The following is a 17,162-nucleotide window of genomic DNA, read 5'->3' as shown; positions in this document are numbered from 1 at the left end:
GCCATTTCACCTGCTGATGTCAATTATGGAGAAACCCTAAGTACCCTTCGCTATGCAAATAGAGCCAAAAACATCATCAACAAGCCTACCATTAATGAGGATGCCAACGTCAAACTCATCCGTGAGCTGCGAGCTGAAATAGCCAGGCTGAAAACCCTGCTCGCTCAAGGGAATCAGGTTGAGTTTTTCTGAGATTTATAGATAATTTTCTTTGAGTAATGGCATCTATTTCTAGCTCTTAATGAGACAATTATCTTGTGGTATTGATTTGAGTAAATAAGTGCTAAGTAAAGCTTCAGATGAGTTAGTGAGTCTCTATATCAGCTTCCTGTTGGCCTTTGCATTCCATATGCATTCTGGGTGTAAGATTTTATCCATCAAGCCTTAAATGATTAACCATCTAATAGTTATCAATTATGGATGGAAATTTAGCATGCAATAGGATTAGTGGTGTAATCTCCAGTAGTAAAATGAAATTTAGACACTTAAAATAGTATTTAAAATTCTTCCCATGGATTCTATGACACTAAGTGTATTTTAATAGAGGGGATGTGTTTGAACACCTTTCTGAGTCTCGGTCTCACTTTAGCCATGCCCGGCTTACCCAGTGGTGCCTCTGATGCTCTTCTCTGGGGCCTTGCATGATTATTGGAATGGCCTCACTTCAGGATCTTTTGAATTCTGGAGAAGCTGTGTCTTTTTGTTTCTCACAGTCTGAGCATGTTCCTGCAGGGTTATGCTCTGTGAGGACTGTGTGAGCTAAGTTCCAGATGGTTCAGGTACTACTGTGAAGAAAGGCCACCCTTGAAAGAAAATCAGAGATAGTGTTATCAGTCTTGTTATCAGAAAGAAAATCAGTCTGTCTGTTAGGAAATAAAATGATACATTTATTTCATCCTGTGTTCTTAGGCCATGTGTGGACATCTTAAGTCTATCATTATACAACCTCATTTCTGTAAATGGGAAGTGCTCAGTGCTTTCCCTGTAAGAGTATATGATACTCCACTCTTGATAGCCCGTAAATGGTTTGAACAGTAGAAATGTTGTCAAAATGAAATCTCAGTTTCCTGTGTCCTAAAGTCTGCCTGATAGTCCTTTCCCACAAGATGGCAGACTGCAGTCAAACAGGACTCCTTCATTGTACTTAAAAATATCTGCGTACACACTTCTGTTTGTGATGTCAGGCCTCTGGTGTGAAAGGGAGTTGTCAGCAGAATGTGATATCAGGAACCACAGTACTTGTTTCTATTTATACACTGCTATTGGAATCCTTTATCTGTGTTTTGGAAACATTATTTGTCTAAAGTACACCTTTTAAATGATTAATATGTGAAGGAAGGCATTTGAAAAAGCCTACATGCAGCTGCCTTCACTGGATCTTCCAAGAGACTGTTGAGGGAGAGTGGGTATGCGTGTTCTGTGGTACCCATATGGGGGTCAGAAGACAGTTTTCAGAATTTGGTTCTCTCCTTTCCTCATGTGAGTTCCTAGGCCTGAATTCCCATCATCAAGCAAGTGCTTTTTCCCACTGTCTTAGCTAGGGCTATTATTGCTGTGATGAGACACTGTCATCAGTGTCTTGGGGTAACTTGGGGAGGAAAGGGTTTATCTGACTTATATTTCCCCATCACTGTTTATCACTGAAGGAAATCAGGACAGGAACTCAGACAGGGAGGCCAGGGAAGAGTGCTGCTTCCTGGCTTTCTCTCCATGGTTTTCTCAGCCTGCTTGCTTGCTTGCTTTCTTCCTTCCTTCCTTCCTTCCTTCCTTCCTTCCTTCCTTCCTTCCTTCCTTCCTTCCTTCCTTCCTTCCTTCCTTCCTTCCTTCCTTCCTTCCTTCCTTCCTTCCTTCTCCTCCTCCCTCCTCCCTCCTCCCTCCCTCTCTCTCTCTCTCTCTCTCTCTCTCTCTCTAATTTTTATTTTTCAGGTGAAAGGCAAACAGCAGACTCATTTATTCAGTAACAGCCTGGTTTCTTATAGAACCCAGGACCACGTGACCAGGGATGGCATCACCCACATTGGGCTGCGCCCCCATCAATCACTAATTAAGAAAATGCCTTATAGGCTTGCCTATAGCCCCATCTTATGGAAACATTTTCTTAATTAAGGTTCCCTGCTCTCAGATGACTTTAGCTTGTGTCAAGTTAACATAAATCTACCAGCATATCCACCGAGCCAGCTCCCCAGCCCCGCCTTGTGTTTGCCCTTATGTGGTTGTATTATGTGCCTGTTGTTGTGTTTGTTTATCCCCTTATTTCTTTCATGAGTTAATATCATTTCTATAACTAAGGAGTAATTTTGTTACCGTTTTGGAAGTGAAGATGCAAAGTTTATTTACAATGTGTTTTTGGTAAATTTAACATATACATTATAATGAACATGGGACTCTAATTCAAGATAAGGAATATTCTGAAACTATAAGTCTTTGAGATGTTAAAGGATATCCTACCTAATTAAATTTATGATAATTAATAAAAAATGATCTTAAATACTCATTAAAAAATCTCTGAATAAGGGACTGGAGAGAGAGTCTGGTGGTGAGTACTTGCTTCTGTAGAGCCAGGCGAGGGGGTAAATGCCTGTCATCTTAGCCATGGCGAGACCTGGGATAGAGACACTCAGATCCCTGGGAGCCTGTGGACCAGTAGCCACACCTGCATTGTGAAATTGTGAAATTCTGGCCTATGAGACACAGATTTTAAACTAAGGTGGAAGGTGCCTGACACACACACACACACACACACACACACACACACACACACACCATCCCCCTTTCAATCTCTCTCTAAAATAATTGTGAGTAAATCTTTCTGAGAGCATTCCTCTATTTCTGGAATATCCTATTTCAACGTTCCTGTAGTTCTTTGAGAGTGTTAATTTAACTACCATATTTAGAATTGTTTATTTAAGCAAAGCTAAATAAAAATCAGTTCTTATTTTTAGTAATTTTGTATATTGCCATTGCAGAGATCATCTGCCAAACATTTAAAAATACAATTTGATAAAACAGAAAGATTGTGATATCTTTTACTTCTATTATACAGAACTATATGTGTATAGATGTATGTAAATGTATACAGAGAATTTTTACAGAATTATATATAAGAACTACAGGAACGTTGAAATAGGATATCATGGATACATATTTGCATGGATTTAGAAGTCACCGATCTCCCTGTACTCATCTTGAGACTAGAGCTTCACCGTTTCCTAGGAGCCACTCTTAGTGCTCTAGCCAGATCCCACTCTCCCATCCTCTCGGGGTACACACCTTCTTGACCGTATGAGGCAGAGCTTTTGGGTCTGCTTGCTTTTGCTCTTTATGTATGTGGAATCTTGTAGTATGTATTATTTGGATCCAATGTGTTCATGAGGTTCATCCATGTTGTTGCATATAGGTGAGGACCCAGTTACTCTTATTTCTGTTTGTGTTCCATTACACAAACATTTCCTAGTTCATCTGTCTGTCAATTTTTCATTTGCTTTTTGAGGGCTTCCTATTTGGTGTTATTATGTCTGTTGTGGACCTTTAAGGGCCTTTTAGTACACATACAGATGTATTTCTGTGGGGCTTATGCCTAAGAAGACTTGGTGGTCAGAGGTATACATATCATATGTATAACTTCAGGAGGTGGCACCAGTTTCTAAAGTAGTTATGCCCTTCCCTTTCCCCATCAACATACATCAGTACCAGTGTAGTCTTTGCAAGTCTTTGCCCACACTCCATGTTATCCAATTGTCATTGGCTATTTTGATGGATACGTATTGCAGAATGCTTTTACTTTGCACTTGGCACATTTTGAATGAAGTTGGCCTCTAGATGAATTCTCTTATCATGTGCTTTGTTGAATTTACAAATATTTCCACTTTTCATTTTATAGAAAAAAATTTCAACTTCCTAATCTCTCACAAATGTATTTGGGAAAGAGTAAATTAATAAAAACTATGAACAATTACACTTAAGAAGCAAAGAAAACAATGGGGCAAAAAGATGGAGGTATAATGGACTCCTCACTGTTATAGCCAGGCCTGGTGTTAGAATGTGAACAGTAGAACAACTTTGTAGAGGCTTTCAGGAGAGGTGTGTATGAGACAAGAGCACAGAGTAAAGCTTAGGCAGATGATGCTTGTAGGAATAGGCAGAGTCCTATCAGTTAACTCGCAGAGGAGGAGACTGATGCAGAAAGAGTAATACACTTAGCTCTAGAAAAGATTACTTTGTCATGAATAGAGTACAGTTCACAATTAAAATCAGACAGGACATCAACTTCCCTGAAGGAAAACACAAAACAATTGGAAATAAAGGAGACAGAGCCACACACATTTGTCACAGCGAATGCTCTCATTCTGTGAGAGCGCAGGCAGGCAGAATTGAGTGGGGATGTAGCAGGTGCATGGAACACCATGGGCGTCGGCTGTAATCAACACAGTTCAGAAGAGGAAGGAGGCTGCAGCTCAGGCAGCCTAGCCCTACTTTCTTTGCTACAAAGAACAACTACAAATAAAAGCATTACAGACCAACAGGAAAGGGAAGAAATAATGTGAGCACAGGTTGTAGAAAAATAGTTTTAGATTGCTTCCTGAGTATGTGAAAAATATCCAATACAATGAATACCATTGACTACATAGCATCTTGGCAAGAATGGTAGGCTTTAGTTTAACTTTCGTATCTGTAAACCTGATAAAAGTGGGATGCCAGCTGTATAACCAGGCAACACTTACAATAATAAAAATAATCTCCTAATTAATGAATTTCATCCAGGTTAAGATAGACAATATATAAACTTCAAATGGCAGCTGAGAAGCTATACCTTTGGGTCCCCTGAGACAAGGGACTGCTATAACTGGGCACATCCCCCAGAAGGCCTCTGGAAGGTGTGGCTCTGGAAGGTGTGGCTCTGGAAGGTGTGGCTCTGGAAGGTGGGCCTCTGGAAGGTGGGCCTCTGGAAGGTGGGCCTCTGGAAGGTGTGCCTCTGGAAGGTGGGCCTCTGGAAGGTGGGCCTCTGGAAGTTCCACCGCTGTGGCCTGTGGATTTCAAAACCAAGGTGGGCTGTATGCATGCCCATGTGAATCGCCACCCTGCATGTGGATAGCTGAAGGAGCGCTCTAGATGCTGTCACTAGGCTCTTGCCTCTGAGTTCTACACCTGTGCTTCCCCACTGAGCAGCTATGTTCTCTGTTGACCACAGAGTCCCAGTATGGCTTACAGTCATCCTGCTAGATTGAATGCTTAACTGAACCTAAGAAGACCTAAGAAAGAGATAGAAATGAAAACCATGCTGGTACTGTAAGGAACAATCACATGCATGATGCCTAAGGAGTTCCCCTTGAGGAAATTTAGTCTGTTGATCTGGTCATGTATACTATAGGCAGTTGGTATAAGGATAGTTACTGTAGCATTGCTGGGAAAGCAAATGACTAGAAAAACCTGAATTTACGTCAGTCAGGAAAGCACCAACAGCAACTACAGGATATTCATGCAGTGAATACCAAACAATGGAAATAAAATCGTTAAAAAGAAAATAAAAAGGTTTGTATTGTTTAAATATAATAATACGTTCCTCATATTGTTTTTAAAAAAGCAATAATCAAGATAATTGGCTTATCCCATTTTCACTTATGATAACACAATAAAAATATGGTTCCATTAAATTGAGAAAGAATGCTTTCCTTTGCTGAACTCCTTCTGTTTATTCCTGTGACATCTCTGGCAGCAAGAACAGCAGACTGAATAGGACACTTATGCTCCTGCAGCTCAGGCCCAGGCTTAATTATTAGACATGCAACTGAAACCTCGAGCTGTCCACTTGTCCTGGGTTCTTACCTGATTTTGGTGTTTATGACTTCAGATTTTACCCTTCTGCAGCATGGATAAAGAAATAAACATAGATCGCAGCATAGCTGGGCCATATACTGGATGCCATCAACAGTGAAAACAAGTGAATTTTGTTTGTATGTTTCAATGTGGATGAACTATTAAGCAAGACTTGGGTGTTTTACTTTTTGAACTTTGTTCTTTCTGTCCACTAGACAGAATTCTGAGAACTGTAGGGATTGAGATGTGTTTGACTTGAGTGAAGTGCTGCTGCCATGGCTTTTCCTTTGCTGATTGTATTGCAGATGTAGTTTTACAACCGTGAGGTCCTGATTTCAGTATTAAGACATGTACTCCATGGGTTAGAGACCTAATGATAAAGAATACTTTGAGGGGATGGGTGAGAAATTACTTTTTATAATTATTTAATATTTTTTTGTGAAACTGTTTTGGTAATCTGGGGAAATCCTAGAAATGTGTGTCACTTCTGTTTATTAACTCTGATGTCTTTATGATTTAAATTGTAGATTGCTCTCTTAGATTCGCCTACAGCCTTAAGTATGGAGGAAAAACTTCACCAGAATGAAGCAAGAGTAAGTGATGGTTTGAATTATTATTGTTTTTTAATTTCAACTTAAGCATTGTTTTTTAAGTCCTTGTTTATTACAACTGGAGACTGTCACCAAGCTTTTACCACTGAATGGAGCATTTGTGCTTCCCCATTGGTTGGGACACAGTTTCTTCATTACACTTACCTCTAACCCAAACCCCGTGGCCATGATCTGTTTTTTGTGTTCAAGACAGAATATCACTATGTGCTGTCAGCTGCACTTGAACTCGTGGTGTTTTGGTCTCATCCTGCTAGGTTTAGAGATATGCACCACCACACCTGGTCCATGATACTACTTCTTAGCTTTTTATGCATTGCACATCCACATGTCAGTACACAGGATTTGAGGGGCACTTAATGACTTGCCACAGTTAGGGTCACCGGCAGGCCTCCTGTCAGAGGGTGGGGCCACTGAAGCAGGTGACAAGAGGCTCCAGTTAACATTCATGTGACCACAGTGGTCCCCATAACTTAGTGCTAAGTGCTGTTCATCTTTGTGGAGCCCTTGACTTTGCAGTGGAATAGTCAGCACTTTGGGTCAGAGACCAATTAAGAGACAGGGACGGAATAGCAGTGAGGGACCCTACTGAGGATGCTCTGTAGGGGGCGGGTGACAGAGGGCAGACATCAGGCTTGCATTTTTAAAAACAAGCTTCATGGCTGACTTGGTTCTGTCATGTTATTATTTTTTTTTTAATGCTCTCTGGGAAAAGAGAAACAGACAATAAGATCAGTTTAGAAGTTCATTTTTTTTTTTTTTTTTTTTTTTTTCTGATGCTGAATGATTAAAATAGCCCTAGAGGAAAACAAATGGTCTGATGGTGAAAACTCAAGAATCACACTGTGGAAGATTCAAGTTGAGTTGTAGTTTTGAACTTGTTCATAATTGCTAGGATAATTGTGTTGGCTAATAGCTGATAATAGTGTCAGGAAAGACATCCATTTCTCAATCCCCATTTGTCTCATGAAATTTTATATTTCACTGCTTCAAATCCTAAGTGTAGTGGAATGTCTGGGTGTGGTTGTTTATCAAGTACAGGTTTCAGGAGTACTCAGCAAGTTGGCAGAAAGCAGGAGATGTCTTCATTAGACTGCACTTTCATGCATGAAGGAGGTGGCTGCCCGTCTCACCTGTAGCATGCTCTCAAGTTTTTCCTTAGCTATTCTGACCTTCCTAGTTGCTTGCCACCTGTCTTACTCTTTAGTTACATTGTCAGATGGAGTCGTGATTAGATTCTGTTCATGTTTTTAATGGAGATCATTTGATTTAAACACAGTGATAAATCCAAGGAATACTTAGAACCTTTTGAAAGCTCAGGTTATTTGCTCATATTTGAAAAGGATGGATTTTTATTACTTTTTATTGAAAAAATATTTTCATACAAGATATGCTGGTCATGCTTTCTCTTCCCACATCCTCTGTTCTTCCCTACCCACCCAACTCCAATCCCTTTCTCTCTTTAGGAGACAAACAGACAAAAAACAAAACAAACAAACAAAAAGACAAGGAAACACACACACAAAACTCCACAGAAATAAAATAGGAAACCATAATATAAGCAAATGACAAGACAAGAATGTCTAAACAAAGCAATAAGAGATAGAAAGTCTAAAAAAGTACCATTGAGTTTGTTTGGGGTTGGCCATCTACTGCTGGACATGAGGCCTACCCTTAAGTGTGGTTAATATACCCAGTGAGACTCCATCAGAGAATACTACATTTTCTTTTACAAATAGGTGTCAATTGCAGATAGCTTCTTGGCTAGGGATAGGATCACATGCGTACTTCCCTCTCCTAGCACTGGGACTCTGTTTGACTTGAACCTGTGCAGGCCCTGTGCATGCTGCCACAGTCTCTGTGAGTTCAGTTCATAAGTGCATTAGTCCTGTTTTATCTGGAAGACACTGTTTCCTTGATGCCCTCTATCCCCTCTGGCTCTTAAAATGTTAACAGCTCCTTTTCTAGTTGTTCCTGACCCTTGAGGAGGGTGATTTGATGCAGACATTCCATTTAGACTGAGTGTCTCAAAATCTTCCACTCTGCACATTGTCCAGTTGTGGGTCTCTGTGTTATTGATTGGCTCACCTTTCTTCAGTAAGGACACATATAGTGGTGTAAGGCACGTTCATCTGCTCTTCTCAGATAAATTGCCTGCCAGTGAAAGTCTACTCATTGGTTAGTATAAATTAGAAAATTCAATATGCTACTCTTGCCCCCTCTGAAGGGAGAAAAGATATAAGAACATCCCCTTCTGAAAGATGTTTTAGAACAAAACACTCCAGTGGCCACATGACTCCCTGCTGTCTCCTTTGAAGGGCCCTTGGGTATGAGTTGTTTCTGACTGTCACCACAGCCTTATCAAAGCATGGAGGCAGGAAGGAGGGATGGGAGTGTCTCTTCACTCCTGTTTGCTTTGTTCACAAAGAAGACAGACTTCAGTGCAAATAGCTAGTGAAAGAAGAAACATTTACTTGGAACCCCATGGTTATCTGGGATCACTTCAGTAAGTGAATGACCACTGACTATAAGTCAGGTAGGTTTATTTTCCTCTGGGTTGGGGATCACTACAGATCCCCTCTTCCTTGTCACAACACACTTAATTTAGTCAAGATTTCTGTTCTTCGAGGCACATGGAGTGTGCCTTTCCCTTAGGAGGGGGTTCAGCAGGTGCCTTACATGATAGGGGCTCCAGGTGAGGAGAACAGGAGGCTTAGGGGAGATTGTTCTGCTGAGGGAGTTGGGAGGCCATCAGCTGACCGAAGCGGTGAACCCTGAGAGGTTGGTTGTCCCCTTCCTGGACCACTCTTCTACTTCTACCTGTCTTCTTTTCCACACAGCATATTTCATCCCACTTTTTCCTGGCCTTTTGATTTAGCCATCACTTTTTGCTTCTTAGTGAATTAATCATAAGGATCATCTTAAAGCATTTCTGGAACTAGCTGAAAACTTGATTAGCTTTGAGAAGCTCTCACCAACTGTGTGCACTCAGCTGTCAGGCCCTTCCCTTTCCTGAGTCACAGTCCACTGAAAACAAACTGGCTTTTATCAATAGAATTTTGCTGTGTCTGAAAGAGTCAAATGAAGAAGCATCTTTTCCTCCTTTACCCAAAGGTAGAATGAGATTTATAAACCCCATTAATTAGCTAGAAAAGCATTATCTCCTAAAAGAAAACTGCAGCATCCAAGGTGATTTAATCACCACGTCCAATTAGAAAAGAAAGTAAATGGCTACTTCTTAAAGTATGGCCAGGAAAAGTAAACACACTTAATGTGCTGTTGCCATCCTTGAAGTTGAAAGTTGTTAATAATCCAAAGAAGCAGCTTCTCTAAGTCCACCCTGGAAAAGAGGTCCGAAAACTATCATTTGACAGGTTTCTGTCTCTTTCCTTTGCTGCAAGGTAGGTTGTTGATGAGACCAGCGGTTTGGTTTGTATTTGGTGGTGGTTCTTTCAAAGAGTAGCGATAGCTACATTAAAGTGTATATATTATATGTAGACACACATACACACATGTGTGCAATTCATCGTTCCATAGGGTCTATACGTTTAGAAACTGTTCTAGATAAAAATTATGTAAATTTTTAATAAAATCATTATATATTTGTTTGTGTTTCTAGGTTCAAGAATTGACCAAGGAATGGACAAACAAGTGGAATGAAACCCAAAATATTTTGAAAGTAAGGGCTGTGAAAAGTGTTTTAATCTTACTCTGCTGGCTTAAGTAGGCAACTTTCTCTCTTTTCTGAAATATGGCTGTTATATGCTGTTCTTAAGGTAAGATCAATGAAGCTGGTTGGGAATTGTGCCTATAAGCCAGTGGTTAGTTTCTTAGGTCATGGGTGATGGCTATTGGATATCACAGCTGAGAATTGTAATATGCTCAGGTTACCATGATATTTCACATATATACTTTTACTTGTTCTCCATTTTGTGCTAAGTACATTTAAAATCCTATTATTCAAGGGCATACACTTTGTGTTTCTAATTTTGTTAAGGTCAACATAAAAGCAATACATTAAGAACAAAAATGGTTTTCATGACAACATTATAGAATACATTTACATAGCTTGGTTAGATTATAGGCATTTCTAAACTGCTGATTTCCCATCCAATTCTCCATGTCTCTGTGGCTAGATGATGGTTATATGTATTTCTGCCAACACTCACTATGAAGGGGCATCGATAATTCTGGTCTCCATTTTTTATGCTCTGTGCTGCAAACAAAGAGCTTCCTTGTTTTTATTTTGAATCACTTGTTGGGTAAAAGACACACACTGCACACTGGGTTTGGAGTTGAGTTTGAGCTTTGTGCTTTTATGGCACCCAGTTGCTTCTGAGGTCTAGTGAAGTGCCCTAGGGAAAAGGAAGCTCCATGTAATGCTGGCTGGCCTCAGGACTCAGCTAAATGTGTCAGCAGTGCATGAAATGAAGTTGGATCTCCTGTATGTGAGATGGCATGTGGTTAATGGTTTGTGGGGGCAGACTTGAAGGCCTGAATTAGCCACTGAGCCCTCATCTGACAACAGTGGCACGAGCCAGGCTCAGCAACATACCGTGTCCACTTGTATTTGTGTCAGGGAGGTTGCCTGCCCCACTCCGGGGTTAGGAAGACACCTTGAGCTGGAGACAGTGCTCAGCTTCGATGCACTGTGGTTGATGGTCCTGGTGACTTTTTTTCAGGAGCCCAAATGTCAGTGTTAGGTGAGGGCTTTGGCTTCCAGATCTCCTTCCATCTCCTTCTGTCCCACTGCTCCTGCAGTGTTTCCTTTGTTCAGAATTTATTTATTCACTTATTTATTTCAGTAGTGCCCTGGATTCAACCCAGAGTTTTAGACATGCCAGGCAAATGCCCTACCATTGAGCTACATTGCAGCCTGCCTTTGTCAAGAGACAGTGGTGCATGAAACTAAGCAGAGGTTTCATTCACATCTCAGAATAGTCATGTTAGAATAAACACTGTCAGGAGGTGCATGTATTTGTTCCTGAAGTTTAGACCCCTCTGAGTGGTACGGTAATGATCTCTGAAGGCCAGGCCTTTTGACCTTCCAAGATATGGTGTGGTGTAACTTTCCTCTGGAAGTTTGCAAAGATGCAGAGTTAAAGGTGCCATGTTTAAAGAACGAGAGAAGTCATGTCTAGTAAACACTTTGAAAGTTATTAGCAGAAGTGGTACCTGGTATGTCCAGAGGCACAACAGCAAAAAGTTGTAAGACTTAAATATCATTTCCTGCTACTGCAGTGTGTGTGTGTGTGTGTGTGTGTGTGTGTGTGTGTGTGTGTGTGTGTGATGTGTATTGGCACTGGGGGAATGCACTAGGGCCTTGTGTGAGCAAGGTTGCCTCATAGTAACACTCCTATACTATAACTAGTTTTTGACCTTTCTGTAAAATCACAATAGTAAAATGTCCAAAATTTTTCATAACAGCGCCCCCAAAGTGATTCTGGGCTTTGAAGCCAAATCCTCCTGTGATTGTCATCCCATTTTACATTCATCTAATTATCTTTATTTTTCATGACTTTTCAGATGAGAATGTGTTATTAAAGCTTATGAGAAAGGCAGGGGCTTTCCTGTCCTCCCCTTCTTGTTTGTACCTTAGGTCTGTGCTCATCCTCTGGCCTCACTGGGTGCCTTATGGGCTCTCTCTATCTCCTTTTGCCTTCAGGCTGGGGTGGAGAGCACTACTCAAATGCTTATTTTGAAAATCTTCCTTGGTTGCTATTGCTCAGATATGTACATGTATTTATGTAGTTTCTATGATCCTCTCCTGCATTTCTACAGTATGTCTCATAAGTTGATCAGTGTGCATGAAGCTACCCCTGCATACAGTGCTGCATGCTTGCCTTCCTGTTCCAGATAGGAGACTCCAGGGTAATTTATCAATAGACCTCATGGGGAGCGGGTTCAGGAATGCGGGGCTCTGCCCTGTCATATAGACATTAGCATTGAAGTCAGTGTTGGGTGAAGGTTCCTGGAATGTTGAACTTCTCTGCATCTCAGCACAGTCTGAGCTCTTGAATGCTCAGAAGCAAGGAACAGCTTTGTTTCCTTCTTTCCGTATCCAACCTGTGACTTTCCTTGCTTGGGAATAGTGAAATCTGAGGTCTGGTAACACTGCCTCTAGAAATACCCCCTCCTCTCTGCCTCCATCTTGTGGTAGTGTTGGGTTCCTGTTGCCTGGGGGTGACTTCACCATCCCTGGTGTCTTTCCAGCAACTCTCTTACAGCTAACAGTAACCAGTCACAACTAAGTGACCAGTGCCTGTATCGAAGTCCCTTGGGTTTAGCTTCTGTTCTGTGGTTTTCATTGTCTGATGCCCAAGTGTGTTTGTACCTGGTCTCGGGTGCACTGCAGCTTCTCAGGGCAGTGTGCCCCTTCTTTTCTTTTGAAGCCTGTCTTTCTGGTCCCTTTTAGAATGCTGCCAGCATGTGGTTTGCATGTTAGCCAAATTTATCTGCACCTGGGCTGCCTCTTCTGATGAGTCCAGCTTCTGCAAGCCTAGCCATCAGGAGCTTTAGAGTGCTTGCCTTGGTTCTCCTTTTGCACAGCCACAATACAGTGTCCATTGCATGGTGTTTGGAGTCATACAAGAACCCCTGGGTGCACCTTCTGGTCTGGTACACTACACATCCCAGGTGTTTTCGGTCTGACAAATTTTTCAAGCTTTCATCTGAAAGTGGAATTAGAGAATTCTTTCTTCATCCCCACACCCCCACCTCTATCTCTGCTGCTTTTTGGTTTATGGGTTTTGCACATGCTTGTTTCTCTGTCCCAGAGTGTTATAGCCAGCTAAAGATAAAAATGCCCAAGGTATGTTCTCCTTGAGCTCTGTGCTTCAAAATAATCGCAGACAGTTGGACTGCAGTGCAAAGCTGGCAGCTGTATGACAGATGGTATGGCAGAAGGGATCATGGCCTGTGTGTGTGTCTGGAGCCGCTGCAGCCAGGGACGTAGAGCCAGGTGGTGCTCCTGGTTGAGTCCTTCCAGCTTGAGTTATTCTTGCTTTTCTACAGACTGCACATTTCTCTTGCTGTAGACATAGTCTTTGATCACTCCAGTGTCTGGCTGGATTTTGTGTTTTCAACTGCCCCACACAGGGCTTCCAGCTGTGTCAGAGAATAAGCAGGCTGCTCTCACACAGACCCCCACACCAGCAGTTGCCATGATAAGTGTACTAATTGCATGAAAGAAACTTGAAGATTTTTTTTCAGGTTTTTATTGTGTGTACCTCATACCCAGTTGGTGTTTGCTCTGCTGAATATAGTGGCCGGGCATATTCGAACCCACATGATGATGAGATAAGAATGCAAATAGTTTAATTTTGAATTGTGCTGGTGGCTTGTTAGTCCTTCTCTGGGGACTACAGAAGTTTTGGGCCAGGAGTTCATGGCTAGGATGGAGAGAAAACACATAGATGGAGGGGTCCTTTACTCTTTCAGAGCTTCTTAAGTAACAGGGAATATAATAAAATGCGAACAGGATCTTTTCCTGGATGAAGATTTTCTGAGTTTAAATTCCGCAGAGAAGCGTGCTACTTCTGTTTTATGACAGAGTGAATCAGCTGAGCTATTTGTCTCTCTGCAAGATTACAGCAATCTGTAAAGAGTTTTTTTTTTCCCTTGCTCTCTGCAGTTTCCTTGCATGAACTGGAGAGGGTGTGGATTTGGAGCAGACTAATAACGGGGCCATTGCTCAGCAGGCCTGCGATGTAGTAGGTTTGTGAAATGAGTTCCCTGCAGTTCTTTGGGTCTCCCTGGCTAGGGCCCTGGATCCTCTGCTTTCTGGAGAACCTTCACCAAGTGTGGAGAAGATACTTTCCCCCCTGTTTTTGGTGGTATCTTCCATATTTTTGGTATAAGAAATAAACCATTAAAGCAGAGGGCAGATCTGGGATAAATTTTTATTTATGGACATCAATGTACCCCAGTTTTTGAGACATTACTTGCAGCCATAGAGTATAGTCTTCCTTATCAAGAGTTGTTTTTAGCCATTCCAGGATTCAAAACTCTAGCCTGAGATATTAAAACATCTGGGATTTGTAATGTGCCAGCCGGAAAGTGGACCCAGGGGTTCTAAGCAGCTCCTTCATGTATGGCTCCAAACAACCATGGGCAATGGGCACAGTATTGTGGCTGTGCAAAGGCAGACCAAGGAAAGCATACTCTAAAGTCCCCGATGGCCAGGTTTGTATCACTTATAGTTTATTTCTGCAGTTTGAGAAATATGAGTGCAATTGTACATTTCAAATGGAGGAAACACATTCTGAGGGGTATATTATCTGGTAATTTCATCTGGTGTTAGCATCATAGCACAAACTAAGATGTCTACAGCATCACTAAGTGATATTCTAATGGAACCACCATGTGACCATTGATTGAAGCACCGCTGTACAGGACATGACTATATTGATCATTTCGCTACATGGACAGTACTGTGATCGTCCACATTTATCCAGGATTGGCCATGGTGGGCATTTCAACCATTGTGGTTCTTCCTCCTGTGCTTTTCATTGGAAAAACATAGTCAGCCCAACTCAGTACCTGTTTATTGGTGCTGGTCATGTTCAGGTCACTCCTTTTGAATCTTGATACATTTTTTTTTGTGAGCTGAATTTTTGTACCTTAAAAAAATACTGTTTTCAAAATTTTCAAAGAATTCTTATTAGTGATAGAAGCTAATGAGTGATTCCCTCTTGGTATGCTAATACTTTTATAAACCTGGGCTGCTGCCTATATTGCTAAATAGCTTTTGAAAACATCCTCATCATGGGTCCTCTGCTTTCCTCAGTTTATTCTTCCCATCTTTCTTCTGTTTATTTCTTCTTTCTTCCTTCATTGAGCACCAGTTGTTGAGAAAATCCTACCATGACATGGTTCTAGGCAGAGGGCATACCCTCAGAGTAAAGCAATAAGTCTCTGCCCTTGTAGGGATTGTATCTAGAGATGAAAAATTTCCTCCTTGCTTTTGGATATTTCTTTGTACAGTTCCCTTCATCTTGGATTGTCTTATCTCATCCTCTGATTTCTACTGAATCCAGTCTAAAGTACATTTGTTGGTAAAGCATAGTGGTTCTGCTCCCACACAGGTTGGGACCTCACACTGTAAGAGCAGCAAGTCTTACTTTTTAATTTCAATATAATTTTTTAAAGGATGGTTTATGTTAAATAATTTGTAGAGGCTTATGTGTGTCTGTTCTCTTTGCCTCCTCTCTCTCCCCTCTTTGAAAAGCCCTTGACACATAGACATCACTTTATGAACATGTATGAACTTGTCTATAAACAGTTTCTGTTTGGAGTGCTTGGATGTGGACATTGAATGAATAGGAAGCCCTAAGGTTCACATGGATATACTGTTACTGGGGAAGCTTATGGAGATGCAAGGGAATGATGTCTAATCCATCATGGTACATGGTAGTTACCTGTATGTTTTCATTCTCTGTTAGATTATATACTCTTTGAGGTCTGGGACTGTTATTTTGTTATGTTTCTACCATAAATTTTAGTGTGCTAATACTCTTCTAGCAGTAATAAATTGCTGGACTTGGTTGTGTTCTTTTATTTCTAAGATACTTATGGACAAGCTTGAGAACTTTGGCTACATCCTCCTAGCCTATCCAGACAGTTGTTATTTCCCGTGATTCCATGGCCCAGGCTTACACCATGGACTTTTAGTGCCTTCTGTCTTGCTCTGGTGTGTGGTGTGATAGGTTGGAGATGGCTTCATCCTCATGGTTGGTAGTTGGCTCCAGGCCAGTTGGGGCTGGTATGGCTTTAAATCTTTCTACCAATGTATTAGCTATTAATAAGGTGATCTCAGGGTCCTTATTGGTACAAGCAAAAAGAATGTTCAAGCATCTTATTTGCCAGTGTCTTTTTGACTAGAGCTTCTATGTGGCTGAAACTAGAGTTAACTATGAGCAGGTTACCTAAGTCTATAGGCTCAGGACAAGCAGTATTTCTTGCTTAACAATCTTCTATTAGCATTTTCCCATCTATTTTCCTTATCTCTTTGCCTTCCCAAGCAGCCCCACAGGTCTGAAACTATGTGTGTTCCTGGTGTTGATAGTAGGGAGAATTGAAGGGAGAGAGGACATAAGGGTGGGGGTGGGGTGGAGGGCATGCAATAAAGATGACATGAGAGAGGATTATTACAAACTATCTGTTTGTTTCTTCCATACACCAGTGAAGATGACCTTGTGCCTCTCTGATGAAAATCGCTCTCAGTACTCCCATGGGCAAAGCACTTTTTCCTTTGAAAATGTGTTCACACATTTTGTCCCGTTGGCTCTTCCCTGATCTTAAAGCAATTGAGAGAATTCTGCACTTCTGCAGTTGTTAATTTTTCAGCCTCTCATTAAGGTTCCACTCAGGCTGTTAATTTCCACCAGACTGTGTTCTCCCATTCCTAAACTTCTGCTCTTGAAGCTGTTCTTTAAGACGAAAGGCAAAGTAATAAACCAAGTTCATTGTTCTCTGCAACCAGGACTTGATAATTAATAGGGAGGTGGTTGGTGGCACTGCGACGTGCTTGGCAGGGTCAGAGGAAGCACGTAGCTCTGTCGGGGACAAGCTCTGATGTTAAGAGTGCCAGGCTGACCATGTTTTCCATGGTAGCTCTCTCACCTTACAGGAGCTGCTACCCAATAAATGCTTTCTGGGTGTAGGCTGGTTCATGCTTTTGAATAACATTTTTGGAGCAAAAGGCCAAGAATAAGTCAAGCGTACCTTGTTAAATGTTGG

At 41.4% G+C, this 17,162-nt stretch overlaps 1 protein-coding gene across 5 annotated transcripts in view; it reads left to right on the top strand.

Annotated features, from left to right (window-relative positions):
• Positions 1 to 17,162, top strand: part of Kif16b (kinesin family member 16B) — a 282,143-nt gene that overhangs the window by 54,244 nt on the left and 210,737 nt on the right. For all 5 annotated transcript variants that reach the window (XM_028884430.2, XM_037205261.1, XM_028884429.2 and 2 more), the window contains exons 10-12: positions 2 to 177; positions 6,342 to 6,407; positions 10,042 to 10,101. In XM_028884430.2, coding sequence (XP_028740263.1) covers positions 2 to 177; positions 6,342 to 6,407; positions 10,042 to 10,101 — 302 coding nt within the window. The remainder of the gene's footprint in view (position 1; positions 178 to 6,341; positions 6,408 to 10,041; positions 10,102 to 17,162) is intronic.

This window comes from Peromyscus leucopus, chromosome 4 (assembly GCF_004664715.2).
Source record: "Peromyscus leucopus breed LL Stock chromosome 4, UCI_PerLeu_2.1, whole genome shotgun sequence".
NCBI lineage: Eukaryota > Metazoa > Chordata > Mammalia > Rodentia > Cricetidae > Peromyscus > Peromyscus leucopus.
The sequence above is the reverse complement of the archived record's forward strand: the minus strand, read 5'-3'. Positions and strand labels throughout refer to the sequence as shown.